Source organism: Anabrus simplex, chromosome 6 (genome assembly GCF_040414725.1).
Source record: "Anabrus simplex isolate iqAnaSimp1 chromosome 6, ASM4041472v1, whole genome shotgun sequence".
NCBI classification, from domain to species: Eukaryota; Metazoa; Arthropoda; class Insecta; order Orthoptera; family Tettigoniidae; genus Anabrus; species Anabrus simplex.
Window position 1 is genome coordinate 296,391,111 of NC_090270.1, and position 15,887 is coordinate 296,406,997.

Here is a 15,887-nt window from a genome sequence, read left to right on the forward strand (position 1 = left end):
GTGGGGAAAGGGATAGTGATTCAATGATAAGAGAATTATTGTTGAGTTTTCCTGTGATGAGATATTTCAAGCAAAGAGAATGGAGATGTTCGAGAATAGTGGGAAAGGAGTAAAGGGGTGTGAAATTGGCAGAGGAGTATCTAGAGGAAGGCGATGAGCAAAATGTAAAGCGTGGCGGTCAAGTTTGAGTAGTTGTATATACTGTCGTATACATCAGCTGTTATCCAAATGAGGGAGGCGTAAGTAATGATAGGACGAATGAAGGATTTATAAATGTTTATGATGTGGATGGGTTTGAGAACTGGCGAACATGCGTGCGTGAAAAGTTTTCATTCCCCACCCTGAAGGGGTAGGGTGGACCACCTGAAGGGTTATGCCCTCCCTCTGGCCGAGAGCTTGGGCGGGGAGGAGGAGATGTATGGAAAGTGGGAGTTGGGAAAAGGCGATGTGAAGAATGCTGGATGGAAAAGGAAAGGCCTCGTGTCTAAGGGGGCTTTAGTATTATGATGAGTTTTTTATTGTTTCCATTAAATTAAAATACAGAGATGCAATATGAATGATACATAGCATAGATATAGCCTAATGATTTATGAGAGTGGGCTAGGGAAAAGGTGTAAGGCAAAGGTATTGTAGAATGAGGAGAAGTTGGTGAGGGAAGTAAGAAGACGGAGTAGATCTGGGGTTGGTGGAGTGGGGGAGGAATAGGGTGGCAGGGGTGGGACAGTAGGTGATCGAAGATGTGGACGAAGTGAGATAGGAGGAGGGTCAGGCCGGGGACGACTGCGAGGTGTGTTAGGACGGTGCAGGGATTGTGGGGGAGAATGCAAAGGTTCCACACGATGATGGCGACCATAGATGTGAAGTCCGGAAGTGATGAGGCGCTGGACGGCGTCTGAAGTGGGTAGTTGAATCTGCACCAGGAAAGTAGGTCCGTCTGAGTTATAGATGCGGAAGGCGCGCTGTACAGGGATGTCTGCCTGGCGGAGGTCTTGGGCAAGAACGGCAGGCGCTATGCTGGGATCGATCCCTCGAATGATGCAGCTGTAGATAGATGGTGGTGAGTGCTGAGGTAGGCGTACCATGTTCTCCGGAGAAGCGACGGTATGTCCCTCAGCAGATGGCTGCACAGAAGGAGGGTGAGACGTTTGAGCAGTGATGGGAGGGATGGGGAGAGAAGCTTGCGAGAGGAGGAAAGGATGTGACATAGTCAGAGTAGTAAGAGAAGGAGAGGTATGAGCGACATTGGTGGTAATAGTAGTAGTAGTCATAGTAGTGGTGGTGACAGATACGATATAAGGAGTAGTAAGGGAAGCTGGAGTAGATACGGTGGTGGTAGTAGGAGGAGGGGAAGGGCAGGAAGACATTGGTAAGGGGGGTGGTGGGGACTGGGGAGGCGTAATGTCAGCACTAGCAGCCAGTTCTTTGTCTGCTTCAATCTCAGCTTGGATGTGAGCTGGTGTAGAAACCACAGATGGATGAGAGCGCCGGTTTTCTGGACTGAGAGACAGGCAGCGGCAGATGTGTTGTAGAGCAGGACCTCTGCTGCTGGGTCGGCGCCTTGGTAGAGGCGGTGAACAAAGTAGACACCGGTCGAGAGAAGGGCTTCACGGATGTCCTCTTCCGGGATATCGGGATCAATGTCCTGGATGATACAAGTGGATAACACTGCTGGGGAAGGCCGTCAACCTACTTAGGGACAGCCAATTATGCTATTTGGCCCGGCGAGGTGAGATGTATAGTTGAGGAGTCACCCCGGCCGCACAAAAATATAGGATATGTGAGAGAATATCCGAGTCCACTTATAAGGAGACTTCGACGAAAAGCTCCTTCATGACAAACGTGTGCGGCAAGCAGATGAATCATTCCTCAGTGTCCATGACCTTAGTAAAAATGTACCCCTGCTGCCCTTCCTCACAGCATATGTAAAGTCTGCTTGTGGTGTTATACAAATAGGTTAGCAGCGCGAACGAATTTTGTGCGTACTTCCCCTAATAATTTTGTTAATAATGAAAGTAAATGAAGGAAAGAATTAGAATCAGCTGATAAGACAACAGAGCTTATACAAATTGTTTGTTTTGAATAATTCCTGTGCTCGTTGGCCTACAGGTCTATGAAAAATAGTGAAGTAGAGATTTGACAAAAACTATTGTGATCTCTCTATTTTGTTTTTTACTACTTTATAATTGAAATATTTTGTTTTTTAAGACGCCGTTATAATTTAGTTTAATAAGAATGAAAATTGTGTTTTCTAACTTATTCTCTTTGATATTTTACAATCTCGACTCAGGTGGCGTCGCTTTAAAAAGTTTTATATCTTTCGGACATCTTTGGCCCGTTACCATAGCAACGGATAGAATTTGACTTGTCAGACTTGGAGCACAATTTGCTTCCAGAATATTTCGTCAGTTTTTCATTCTGTTTCAGTTCAGTTATTCGTGAAAGTTACTGGTCGGACTAACCTAGGAGAACAAACTGTCAGAATGATAAACGAGTTGGACAGTAAGATCGTGAAGTTATACAAAATCGGAAGCAAACTTAGTCATGGTGTGAGTTATATTATCCCTGCATTATCATAGATCCACAAATTCTAACGACAGCCTGATTGAGATAATTTAGTATTGGTAGTTAGGAAATACTGTACTGGATTCTCGTCATTTGGGATGTGGGATTTTTAGATTTCTGGAAATTACTGTTGTTTATTTTCAGCGTATGCTTCAGTTTTAAACTTTTCATGCTCGAGTAAAATGATCATACCCAAGAATGTCCCTTAGTTCATATGCCAAGAAAGTAGTATTACTATGCACATTTCGAATACGAGAGATATACGTGCATGCCAACGAGCTAGAATAACATAGAGGGGCTGTAAGCCTGTCATCAGCTCTCCCTGCTTGAAGCAAGTTGATAAGGGGCAGCCATGTTAACGGTTGTCAAAACAAAGCGAATTGGCGCGAGAGCTTATGTTGAGGTGACAGGGAGATCGTGCATGCCAATTTAATTCCTTAAGTTTTAAGAAGTGAAAACATAGATTCTCGCTTTCAAGAATGCCAGCCGTAAGCTCAGCGTATGGTTGTTCTAATCGGAGTAATAAAACCAAGGATATATTGTACTTTAAGTAAGTATTACTGAATTATAGCCGAGATTCCTTTTTGTAATTTCTGTTTGTAATTAAATCCATTTTATTGTTTACTTAGCGAAAGTACGGATAGCCACGGTAATTATTTGTCGAATTTTGTTTCAGATTTCGTTTAAAGAACAAGGAATCAACGGAACAATGCGTTGTGAGGGCGAAAAGAGATAAATAGTATCCCACTCAATTCAGTTGCTTATGTTCTGTACATTTCCAGCCCTATTTAATTTTCATTCACATTTACAAAGAAAGGCCCCTGTTCAGCATAGCAGGTGCAGCCCTCCCTCACATTTGGATCCCCCGACCCAATGTTTCACGCTCCAGAACACTGCCCTTGAGGTGGTAGAGGTGGGATCCGTCGCTGAGTTCGTGGGAAAAACCAATCCGGGAGGGTAAACAGATTAAGAAAGGAACACAGTACTCATGAGGATGCAATAATTTTAAAAATATGAACAGAATGAGGTTGTAACCTATTGTAGGTCCCTATGATTTTAAGGCTTCCTGTCATAAATATTTATGTCCGTCGTTTTTATTCTAATTTACGCTTAACCACAACAGCCAAGCAGGGTAACGCTCTTGTTCCGATTTTGAGGCCTATTCGTATGTCACTGTGCGATGATTTCGAACTACCCTACAATCAACTGATCGTGATGTTGGCCTCTTGCCGCAATATGATGAAATGGCGGTATTCGCTTTACTGCTTCAAGCTATCGGCAACGGTCTTTAATTCTCCCCCAGTGTTTCTAAAATGCGTAATTTCTACACTTTTCGTCTTTTAAAGGCCATGCCCCCTGGCTTGTGCGACAACAGGAAACATGGCGGACTTTCGTTCTATTGGCTTCACCCAGGCAGCGCTTCCGCCTCTCTGTTATTCTAGCTCGTTGGTGCATGCTAAAATGAAGGATCATAGATGAACAACCGATTCTGTTGATTGGTAAAATAAAAATGCAGAATGCCAGATCTATTTTTTTAATTAAAGGGTATTTCGGCTATTTAATTTTTTCAGAACATTTTATGGCTATGTAGACTACACGTAGTGAGGTAATGGTGTAACAACTACTGTATAAAAAACAGCACTTACTTTTGACCTTGCCAACGAGATATACAAGGCCGAGACATAGCTACTAATTTGTTGCTGAAAACCGTGTTCACGGTTTGGCCGCTAGATGTCAGGTTTCCGTTCTGTTCTTGATGGACTGGTGATATGCGAAGTAATTGTGATGCTGTGTTGATTTTGTCCGATTTATTGTGAATATTGTTTCTGTCGGTGAGTGTCTGTGAGGTTGAGAAGAAGGTGCACTGTTGTGTACCTCTCTGTATTTCGGATGACACTAAAAAGCATGAAAATTGACGTTCCATAGTTTACCTTCCGAGTGCGGTTTATGGGAGAAATGGAAGCAAACTATTTCTAGACAAGGTGATATAGTAGGATATCTAGCAAATCTTCTCATAAAACAGATTTCAGTGTAAGCACATCAAACTTCCTTCTGTTTTCATTGTGTATCCTGTTCACAAACAGGAAAATGTAAAACGCAGGAAGCGTCCAGCCCCCAAAAATGATGTATTGCCATCACAATTTAGTAAAAGTTCCGATTCAGATAACGATGAACATACCATATCTTCATACGTCAGCCAAAACGAAAAAGGAGTACAAGTCTCGTTTCTATATCAAGGAAAGTCTACGAATATCTCTGTTAAATCAAAAAAAAATATACGGATGAGAAAATTAAATACCAGATTACAGAAAATAATCTGTAAATTGAGAAGTAGGATACGGGTAATGAAATCAGAAAAAAAGTGTTACGGTATCTGAACTCGACCAAAAAGCAAACCAAATTGAAAAGCATGCTAAAATTGGTAATTTAGGAGCTTTATTCCTGTTAGAGCGAATTTAATGTTCTTTCTTCATCCTTTACCCTCCAGGGTCGGTTTTTCCCTCTGACTCAGCGAGGGATCCCATCTCTACCGCCTCAAGGGTAGTGTCCTGGAGCACCAGACTTTGGGTCGGATGACCAGTACCTCGCCCAGGCAGCCTCACCTGCTATGCTGAACAGGGGCTTTGTGGAGGGATGGAAGATTGGAAAGGACAGGCAGGGAAGAGGGAAGGAAGCAGCCGTGGCCTTAAGTTACGTACTATCCCGGCATTTGCCTGGAGGAGAAGTGGGAAACCACGGAAAACCACTTCGAGGATGGCTGAGGTGGGAATCGAACCCACCTCTACTCAGTTGATCTCCCGAGGCTGAGTGGACCCTGTTCCAGCCCTCGTACCACTTTTCAAATTTCGTGGCAGGGCCGGGAATCGAACCCGGACCTCCGGGGGTGACAGCTAATCACACTAACCACTACACCACAGAGGCGAACACAAATTTAATTTTACGGGAAGAAAAAAGAAATACGGTGAAACGATGCTAAATATTTGAGTAACGGGCATAACATCGCTCACCAAACAGCGGCTTCAATACGAATGTCAAAATATCAGATGTGCGGAGGAAAATATTGGATCGCTGATAATTGGCGAATGGGCGATTAAACACAAAGTTATTTATGACCTTTTTTTTTTTTTGCATTGAAATGGAGAGTCCCAGGGCGAAAACTATGCCCTTTTACTCATCTGTTTCCTAGGAATAGCCGATGAGTCGGAAAATCGCAATCATGCACTGGCGGGGGAGAAAGCGATTGTCATCAATTAAAATCATTGGGTAAGCGGAGAAGGAGCATTCTTAAGAAACGGGGCTTTTCAGGGTGTAATTTCTAGGTATTTGAGTATTTATGACCGCAATCTCGATCCGCTTATCGGATACTCTGAGGCACAATTAAAGGAATCGGTAAGAAGTGACAAACTCACTATCAGATTTCTCTGCTTCTTTCGTGAATTACTTATTTCGTTTAAGCATATTGTAAGAAATACGCTGTAGAAAATAAGACAATTGCTCTTGGTCTATCTTTGATCTCATGTCTGTTTGCTGCCTTCTGAAATTACTAGTTTTAATGATTTTTTTATAGTTTTTCATATTCGAAGTAAAGAGAACTCCAGCGGCACTTGCCGGAAGTATCTCGAGGACGAGTCTAATGTGCTGTATTTCCCGGCCTTGTGTATCACGTAGGCAACGCTTTTGAGAAGCAAAACATTCTTTTCCTGCAGCAAGTGTGTATGTTTATTACAGAGAAATTTTATTTTAAATATTGAAAACGCACACATGCCGAGCAAAACAAAAACAACCATTACATTACTTTCCTTTGCTATAAGCTACGATGGATTTCTGTCTATTCCTGCATTTTATAATATGGTATTTAACACAGAATTACAGGCATAACTCTCACACATGCGTCACTTGGCTCGTGAAATAATTTGTTGCAGTACACCTTGTGGTGGAAACCATGGATCGCCAGTCTCGTCGTCACGTGTCGCATATCATGATTAGCTTCCATCCAGGTCCTGTCTTGCATAGAAGTCCTCCGGTATGTTGTTTTTCTTCTCATGCAGATCTTGTATAAGCTGTTTGAAGCTGGTACTGTACTAGCTGGAAGTATGAGCTCGCATTTCAGATCATCTATTAAGGTCTCCCCGGTGAGCTCAAACACTAGCCTCGATCTTGCATTCTGCGGGACTTTAATTTGTAAGCCTACTATTGTTTGGAGCTGTCAAATAAAACTGACCTTTTTGTCTGAAGTAGAAAGTTCACCGAAAAATTTCACGTTTTTATCAATTTTGAAAACATTACACCATTGCTTATCAAGATTTAAGTTTTGAATTACACACAAGGTGTTAATTTACTTTTCAGCATTGTACAACTAATTAAATACATAGTGTAGATTCATCTGTGATCAAGGGTACACCAGAAGAGTATAAAATTTATCAAGCACTATCTTAAATATTTTGAAATTTGCTCCAGTAGAAACACTCAAATACTTCAGAGGGTTTCATACAAGAAATAAATCAAATGTATACCGTACCGATATACAGGGCCTGAAAAAAGATTGATAGCAACTCCGTGATTTATTATTATTATTATTATTATTATTATTATTATTATTATTATTATTATTATTATTATTATTATTATTATTATTTTGGATTAAGGTATATTCTGTTTTAATGTGACGGGTATTTAGAAAGTAATGCAATCTATATATTTTCTAGATGTTAGGCCCCTTTAAAAAACAATCATCATCATCATCATCTGAAAGCTTGTTTTATTCAGTTTCTAATGGCATGTAACAATTTAATTTATGGCCTGTTTACACGGCAGTTTTTTGTAGGATTTTGCTAATGGAAAGCAGAACACCAAAATTTTACATTTTCCGTGTTTGTGTGTATTGTGCCATAAGATGGCAGTAAATGCTCCTGGTAGTGTTATGCATTGTTCATAGATGTCTCTGTAATCCATACAGACGTTCCGTTTTTATGAGTTTCGACTTGACAGTTAGCCGGAAGTCAACCGGTGGTGCAAAATCGCTACGAATACAAACAGCTGATTATGATACGCAAACACGAACAGAAATGTAAATACTGGAATATAAGTCCATAATCAGTTATTCTTTGTAGCAGATAGTAGAGATTGTTATAAGTGAAATACTGTGTAGGAAGGATACTGACAGTAGGGTGATTGGGTATTTAAATGAGACTATGAAGTGGGAAACTGGGAGTGAAATTTCTAGATCCTAATGGGTGGGTAGGAGATAGGGATCTGCGCTCAGATGGCCTTCACTTAAACCGCAGTGGTACATATAACTTAGGAAAATTGTTTGGAAGGGTAATAGGGAGGTACATTTAGGGAAATGGGGTTATCGTGGGAGCGGAGATACGGGTACAGAGATCTGGAAGTCAAGTAGGGATGACATAAAAATGTTAGTGTTGAGCTGTAGAAGTATTGTAAAGAAAGGAATAGAATTAAGTAATTTAATAGATATATATTTACCAGATATTGTAATAGGAGTTGAATCATGGCTGAGAAATTATATAAAGGATGCAGAACTTTTCTCCCGGAATTGGAGTGTGTATCGCAGAGATAGGATAGGAATGGTGGGAGAGTATTCATTCTTGTAAAAGAAGAATTTGTAAGCTACGAATAAGTTAAAGATGACAAACATGAAATTCTAGGCATAAGGCTCATTTCTAAAGATAATAGGCAACATGATATCTTTGGAGTGGGAAAGGGTAGCGCTGACATGGATTCAGAATTATTTGATAAGATAATCAGCTAGGTGGGAAACGACATGGAAAGGAATGCGATAGTAGCAGGTGAACTCAATTTACCAAATGTCAATTGAGAAGGTAATGCGAACGACAGGAAGTATGAACAACAAATGGCAAATAAGTTAATATGGGAAGGGCACCTGATTCAGAAAGTGATGGAGCCGACTAGAGGGAAGAATATTTTGGATGTGGTGCTGATAAAACCAGATGAGCTCTATAGAGAAATCAAAGTAATAGATGGTATTAGTGATCATGAAGCTGTTCTTGTCATAGTTAAAAACAAATGTGATAGAAAGGAAGGTTTTAAAAGCAGTATCATTGGCTGATATAGCAGGCATGAGACAGTTTTTTAAAAGTAAATATGATCAGTGGAAAACAGTAAATAAGAATGTAAACAGACTGGGATGGGTTCAAAGCAATTGTTGAGGAATATAAAAACAGGTTTGTACCTTTAAAGGTGGTAAGGAATGGTGAAGACCCACCTTATTATAATAGAGAAATAAAGAGACTAAGAAGGAGGTGCAGATTGGAAAGAAATAGTTAGAAATGGCTGTGGAAGTAAGGAGAAATTGAAGGAACTTACTAGGAAATTGAATCTAGCAAAGAAGGCAGCTAAGGATAACATGATGGCAAGCATAATTGGCAGTCATACAAATATTAGTGAAAAATGGAAGGGTATGTATATTTATAGGTACTTTAAGGCAGAAACAGGTTAAGAAGGACATCCAGGAATAATTAATGAACCAGGGGAGTGTGTGTGTGAGGATCTTCAAAAGGCAGAAGTATTCAGTCAGTAGTATGTAAAGATTGTTGGTTACAAGGATAATGCCGAAAGAAGTATTAAAATTTACATATGATAACAATGATATTTACAATAAGATACAAAATTTGAAAATTAGAAAAACGGCTGGAATTGATAAGATTTCAGGGAATATACTAAAGACAACGGGTTGAGATATAGTACCATACCTGAAGTACTTATTTGATTGTTTGGTTGAAGGAGCTATACCAAATGAATGGAGAGTTGCTATAGTAGCCCATGTGTATAAAGGAAAGGGTGATAGATGTAAAGCTGAAAATTACAGGCCAGCAAGTTTGACATGCGTTGCATGTAAGCTTTGGGGAGGATTATTTCTGATTATATTATTAATTTTTTTCAAAATTAATAACTAGTTCAATAGAAGGCAGTTCGGTTTTAGGAAAAGTTATTCCACTGAAGCTCAACTTGTAGAATTCCAGCAAGATATAGCAGATATCTTTGATTCAGGAGATCAAATGGAGTGTATCCTGATTGACCTGTCTAAAGCATTTGATAGGGTGGATCATTGGAGAGTGCTGGCAAAAATGAGTGCAATTGGACTAGACAAAAGAATGACTGAATGGGATGCTATATTTCTAGGGAATAGATCTCGGAAAATTAGAGTAGGTGAAGCTTTATCTGACCCTGTAATAATTAAGAGGGCAATTTCTCAAGGCAGTATTATTGGACCTTTATATTTTCATATATATATAAATGATATGAGTAAAGGAGTGGAATCAGAGGTAAGGCTTTTTGTGGGTGATGTTATTCTGTATAGAATAATAAATAAGTTAAAAGATTGTGAGCAATGCAACATGACCTCAATAATGTTGTGAGATGGACAACAGTCAATGCTATGATGATAAACGGAGTTAAGTCAGGTTGTGAGTTTCACAAATAGGAAAAGTCCTCTGTTTTAATTACTGAATTGATGGGGTGAAAGTTCCTTTTGGGGATCATTGTAAGTATCTGGGTGTTAATATAAGGAAAGAATTTCATTGGGGTAATCACATAAATGGGATTGTAAATAAAGGGTACAGATCTCTGCACATGGTTATGAGGGTGTTTAGGGATATCAATGTAGGTGTTAGTCTAACATAAAATTATTAGTATGTCCTTGGTTAAAATCGTAGTATCAAGCTGCATGTCATAATATGAAGGTAAAGTTGGAATTCAAGAGGATAATACTATGATACTATGATTTTAACCAAGGACATTCTAATAATTTTATGTTAGACTAATCCTCTTTTTACAATTTGTAAGAACTATCAGGATCCTGATTATTCACCTTACAGGTTTCAGTTTGAGCCTGATGATGCCCTTAATATGGGCGAAACATGTCCCTTGTAACTTCTTATGATAAGATTTAATTCTTAATTTACTAGATCTCTTTGTATTGAATAGGTGGATATTTTAAAAAAATAACACTTGTAACATACTGTACTTTGTATTTAAGTGGTATGTTCCGAGCTGTCAGCGGAGAGATGGCGTGGAATGACATTAGTAGACGAATAAGTTTGAGTGGCGTTTATAAAAGTAGGAAAGATCACAATATGAAGATAAAGTTGGAATTCAAGAGGACAAACTGGGGAAAATATTAATTTATAGGAAGGGGAGTTAGGGATTGGAGTAACTTACCAAGGGAGATGTTCAATAAATTTCAAATCTCATTGAAATCATTTAAAATGCAAGGAAAACAACAGAGAGGGAATCTGCCACCTGGGCGACTGCCCTAAATTCAGATCAATATTGATTGATTAGCACGGTGGCATACGTTCCCTGGTGTTTTCTCGTTTGTTCAGGGCTATTCCTTTTGAAACTGTATTACTAGAGTCTAATATCGGACACTGTATAATGTGAAAGTTCAGGTCAAAAACAGAATTAGGACTGAAATCTACACATATGAAGAAATGTTAAACTCAGAAACTGTTGTAGAAAATGAAGACAGAAAATGTAACCCGGGCACAAAATTTAAGAATCTTGTCAAATAATTCCTACCACAAGGTATAATATTTTTTTGTTTAATACTGTTTGCGTGGATGCACGTTACGGTGAAAGTAAAGTTTATATTAGTTATTAATACCATTTTATGCATGCAGGATCATTAATTTTATTATTAATTCAATTTGTTGTTGCCAATTTAATAAGTAGGCCTAGTTAGTTTTTTCCACAACAATTTTAGAATAGTAACTAGCAAGCATTTATCTCACTTTAGTGTAAATACTTAGTAGTAAATTGTTATGAAGTCAAAGAAATATAACCTCCTTAATGTCCTCATGTCCGTCTCTGGTGTAGTGGTTCGATTCCCGGCCCTACCAGGAAATTTGAAAAGTGGTATGAGGGCTGGAACGAGGTCCACTCAGCCTCTGGAGATCAAAACTGAGTAGAGTGGGGGGTGGGTCTATTTCCTCCCCAGCAATCCCAAACCACTTCGCCTCCAGGCAAATGCCAGGATGGTGCCTAACTTAAGGACACAGCTGCTTCCTTCCCTCTTCCTTGTCTATACTTTCCTATCTTCTCATCCTCCTCACAAGGCCCCTGTTTAGCATAGCAAGTGAGGCTGCCTGGGCGAGGTATTGGTCCTCCTCCCCAGTTGTATCACACGGACCCAAAGTCTGATGTTCAAGGACACCGGCCTTGAGGTGGTATAGGTGGGATCCCTCGCTGAATCCCAGGGATGAACCAACCCTGGAAGTTAAACAGATTAAGAAAAAAATCAAGTCCTCATTCCACGGACGAATCACCATGAACGTTGTATAGGTACCTTTACTCCACGTTAAAAATTAAATAATTGAAAAAGAGGTTCAACCTATTCAATACATAAAGGAATGTAGTGATTAAATTCTTATTTAATAGTGATTAGAAATGGGACCGGTTTCGACCCTAGTCCAGGTCATCGTCAGCCGTTCAAAACATAAAAAACAAGAAAAACAATGCATATGAAAAAGAATAAGTGAACTCTGGATCGGTATAAGATGAAATATAAATTGATGATGGGGGTAGAAATTGTGAGTCACTTGAAATAAAACAGTACGTAATATTATGAAAGGTAGTACGGCACACGCAATGATAAGTAAAGTCTCTCAATGTTTATGAATAGTGGAGAACGGTCAAATGGGTCAGCTGTCACAGTCTGTCAGGCACAAAGTCACAACACTATCGAACAACATATGAAGATCCATAAATATTTTGAAGTCGCAGACGAATAGATTTACAGAAGCAAACCGCCAGCTCTCAATGATCAGCGCGGCCCATCCAAGGTCATGCGCTGTGGTCTCGAACGCCAAAGTAGAATGGAGAATATCCTGAAGGTCCAGTATTTGCCTCGGTTGCAGGAAGTTAAGTACATATATATAGAAATATACAACGCAATTCAGTATAATTGAGTTCTTTCAAGTCAAGTTTCTTGGAAAACAGTTGACTTGAAAGAACTTAAATTCTCTTCAGCCGTTTTCTTGTGATGCGTGTACAGACAGACATTACGGAAAAGTAAAAAGTGCATTTCCTTGTTACTGTGGACATGACCGATACAGAAATACCATTTTCAGATTCTGAGCAATGTACAGACAAAACTCTTATTTTATATATATATATTGTTTTTATTTCTGTTGCTATATAATGCTTGAAGAGGCTGTCTTCATTCTGTGGTGCAATGACAGGTGCCGGAACCTAACCTTTATGACATTTGACCTTTGTTTATGTAGGAGTACAGTATAACAGTGTGCTGAGTCCGTGGTCCTCATGATAGAGTACTCTCTGAGCTGACCAACTGCCCTTATGGCGACTCATACAGCTTTGCTCAAATGGTTCAAATGCTAATATTGCACACACTGTTGAAGTTCAGGCATCCTCTATGACCACACATTAACCTCGCCCTTGCTGTTTACTTTTATTTCATATCACTCCTAGTGGAGCATGGGTCTTCTGTGAAACCATCAAGTTCTGGCGTTAACCAGTCTCTTCACCTTGCTCAAAGTCTTTCCCATGTTCCTGCCTTTCTCTTCCACCATCCTTTTCCAGGTCCTCTTTGGACATTCATGCACTCAGGCATCCTGCAAGTTCTAATAACAGTGATCTTTTGATGGCTCTAATGGGCTTTCTTAAAGTGTGCCCTATCATTGCCATCTCTTCTCTTTTATTTGGACTTGTTACCTCCTATAGTTTGTAACTGTTAGGTTTTTCAGTCTACCAAAACTAATTTTGAATGAATAAATTTATAAACCTCCTGAAAGAGAAATAGAATAACATGAAAGAAAAATAGAATAACATGTTTTGTTCTTGAAAGAACATTATCAGATTCTATCAAATCTCACTCAGAATATTTAGAAATGTAATAAACATTTATTTCTTAAAATAAACAAAGAAATATGCTAACTGTATTAAAGCCACTTACATAGGCTGAGCGATCCACCAAATTACATTGGCTTTTTTTTCTATTTTCCCTCACTGTCGGAGACAGACCTTCACACGCCCTGATGAAGGCCAATGTAATTTAGTGGTGGAAAGTTTGGCTTTGTTAAATGTATAAATGGCTTTAATCCTGTTGGCATATTTATTTCTCTATTTTAATACAATGAGCCATGAAAACCTATGTTCATTAATTTGTTTATTTCTGTTTAAATCCTTAAAATAAAAAAATTGAAATTTGGAACCTATCTTAATGAAGTTCTCTTCTCTCCTCTGTAGCAGTCTTGATTTGAGAAGTGTAGGATAAGAAGAAAGACAGAAATAACATAAGATTGAAGGTCTGTCAAGATGGCCCCTCAATGAGTGTTGATGCCCACCTTCCTGATCAAGCTAGGAAGCAGAAACAAGCTTTTTGAGGCTGAGATGTTGAAGAAATGGGATTGATGAGGAGAAAGCCTATCTATTTGAAGGTGGCAGTGTATGAATATGTGGAGATTGTCCTTGACCTTTTGTGTTTTTGCTTGTCCTAGCCTCCTTTCTATCGCTCCCTCTTCCGACATCGACCTGTCATTATATTCATCATGTTACACGTCTCTTTTCTTGGTCCTATCTAAGACTTGACCTGTCATCATTTTTATCTTCTTCATGTTCATATCCTTTTATATATGAATACAGTATTTTAAATTCTATATATCATTGACAACCACGGAGATTTGCGACTATTTAGGGAGGAAACATAGTTGAAAACCTAAAAATTGTGTCCATAATGATTAAATATACTAGTCAGATGGTAATGCCCCAATCATGTATCAGGAAACAGGACTAGGGGATAAACATACAGGAGATGGTTTGGTCATTTTTTGAGATGGCTTCATATGTTGAAATGCCTATAATATGGAAACCCATCGACATCCTCTTAACCCATGAGGATGGTTGCTCAGTTGTACCTAGATACCTTCTCCTAAATGAACAATCTCTACCATATCAAGACTTCTTACCCCATGGGCAAATTTTATGCTTGCATCCTAGCAAGAGTATCACATTTTTCCCATCAGTACCAATGTTATTTCAATCAGGCTATATGAATATACTGTATATGTAGTTGCATAAGATTTTCAGTATTACTGAGCAATTTTGACTATTTTCAGGCCTATGGCGTTGTTTGGAAGGCAACTAACAAGGAAACAAAGGACATTGTATTACTGAAAAAAATACATAGAGCATTTGGAAATCCAGTAGATGCTCGGAGGACATACAGAGAAGTGATGATGCTTAGAGAATTTAATGATCATTCAAACATTGTGAAACTCTTGCATATCTACAAAGCAGCTAACAACATGGATTTTTATCTGATATTTGAATACATGGGTAAAATCAATTTTTATATTTCAGCTGATTTAATTCATTTTTTCATTCTAGTATTATTATATAACATGCTCCTTGTCATAAATTGTTTTCTGGAGGATAAATCTTACCTTGTAGTACTTGGAGAGTGATTTTGATTGACAAGGGCTAGGGACCCAGCAACTCGGCTATAGAAATATATTTACTTCTGTAAGAAAATATCGCAAATTGTGCAACATTTTTCCAAACCACTTGAATCAGCAGCCATTGCCATTAGTTGTCATAAAAAATGACTTCACTCCAGAATTAAATACAGATGTGATTGTAAACTATAACAAATCAGTCAAGGCTGTTACTAAAATAAAGTCCCCCCCCTTTATTATATACCCCGTATGATTTAGACCAATGGAGTATCACTACAAGCCAAATCTATCCACATCAAATCAGTGTCACTTTGTAAGAGACATCTCAGTGGTTGGTATCGTGACTAGTAATCATGTAAGCATTTAACCAAGCATGTAACAACAAAAGAATATCATGCTGCAGATGTCTGCAGCTGTCTTGCCTGAAATGCATATTGCATAGTTCTATCAAGCATTCCAGAGGCATAATAAAATATAAATATATAGGCTTTTTCCATTTGAAAAAGAATTACAAATAGAATGCAGTATATAATGTTCCATCTTTAAGATTACTCATTGCTGTACCCTTCTCATTTGCACATGTATTTATGGTATAAAAGTTTGTTTGGAGAGAGTGTTTTGTACAAAGGTGAAATTATTAAATATCAATTCAACTGTATGAAACCTTCAAATTAGAGTACCTATAGCCATCATGTAACTGTTGAGTAACTATCACAAAGAGCTATGCATTTACCAGAATCACCTTTCTGGCATTCCCAAAACCATATGGATATAGCAGGAAATGAGTAAATTGATAAGGTTTCAAATGAGGTACTCGCACTTCCCACAATACCTTATGGGGCTCCAGCTGGAGATAATTGATCTCAACTG

At 38.7% G+C, this 15,887-nt stretch overlaps 1 protein-coding gene across 2 annotated transcripts in view; it reads left to right on the plus strand.

The window, feature by feature from the left end:
- The first annotated feature begins 2,426 nt into the window (after positions 1-2,426).
- Positions 2,427-15,887, plus strand: part of LOC136875758 (mitogen-activated protein kinase 15) — an 84,203-nt gene continuing 70,742 nt past the window's right edge. For both annotated transcript variants that reach the window (XM_067149334.2, XM_067149332.2), the window contains exons 1-2: positions 2,427-2,546; positions 14,679-14,898. In XM_067149334.2, coding sequence (XP_067005435.2) covers positions 2,481-2,546; positions 14,679-14,898 — 286 coding nt within the window. In that variant the 5' untranslated portion in view covers positions 2,427-2,480. The remainder of the gene's footprint in view (positions 2,547-14,678; positions 14,899-15,887) is intronic.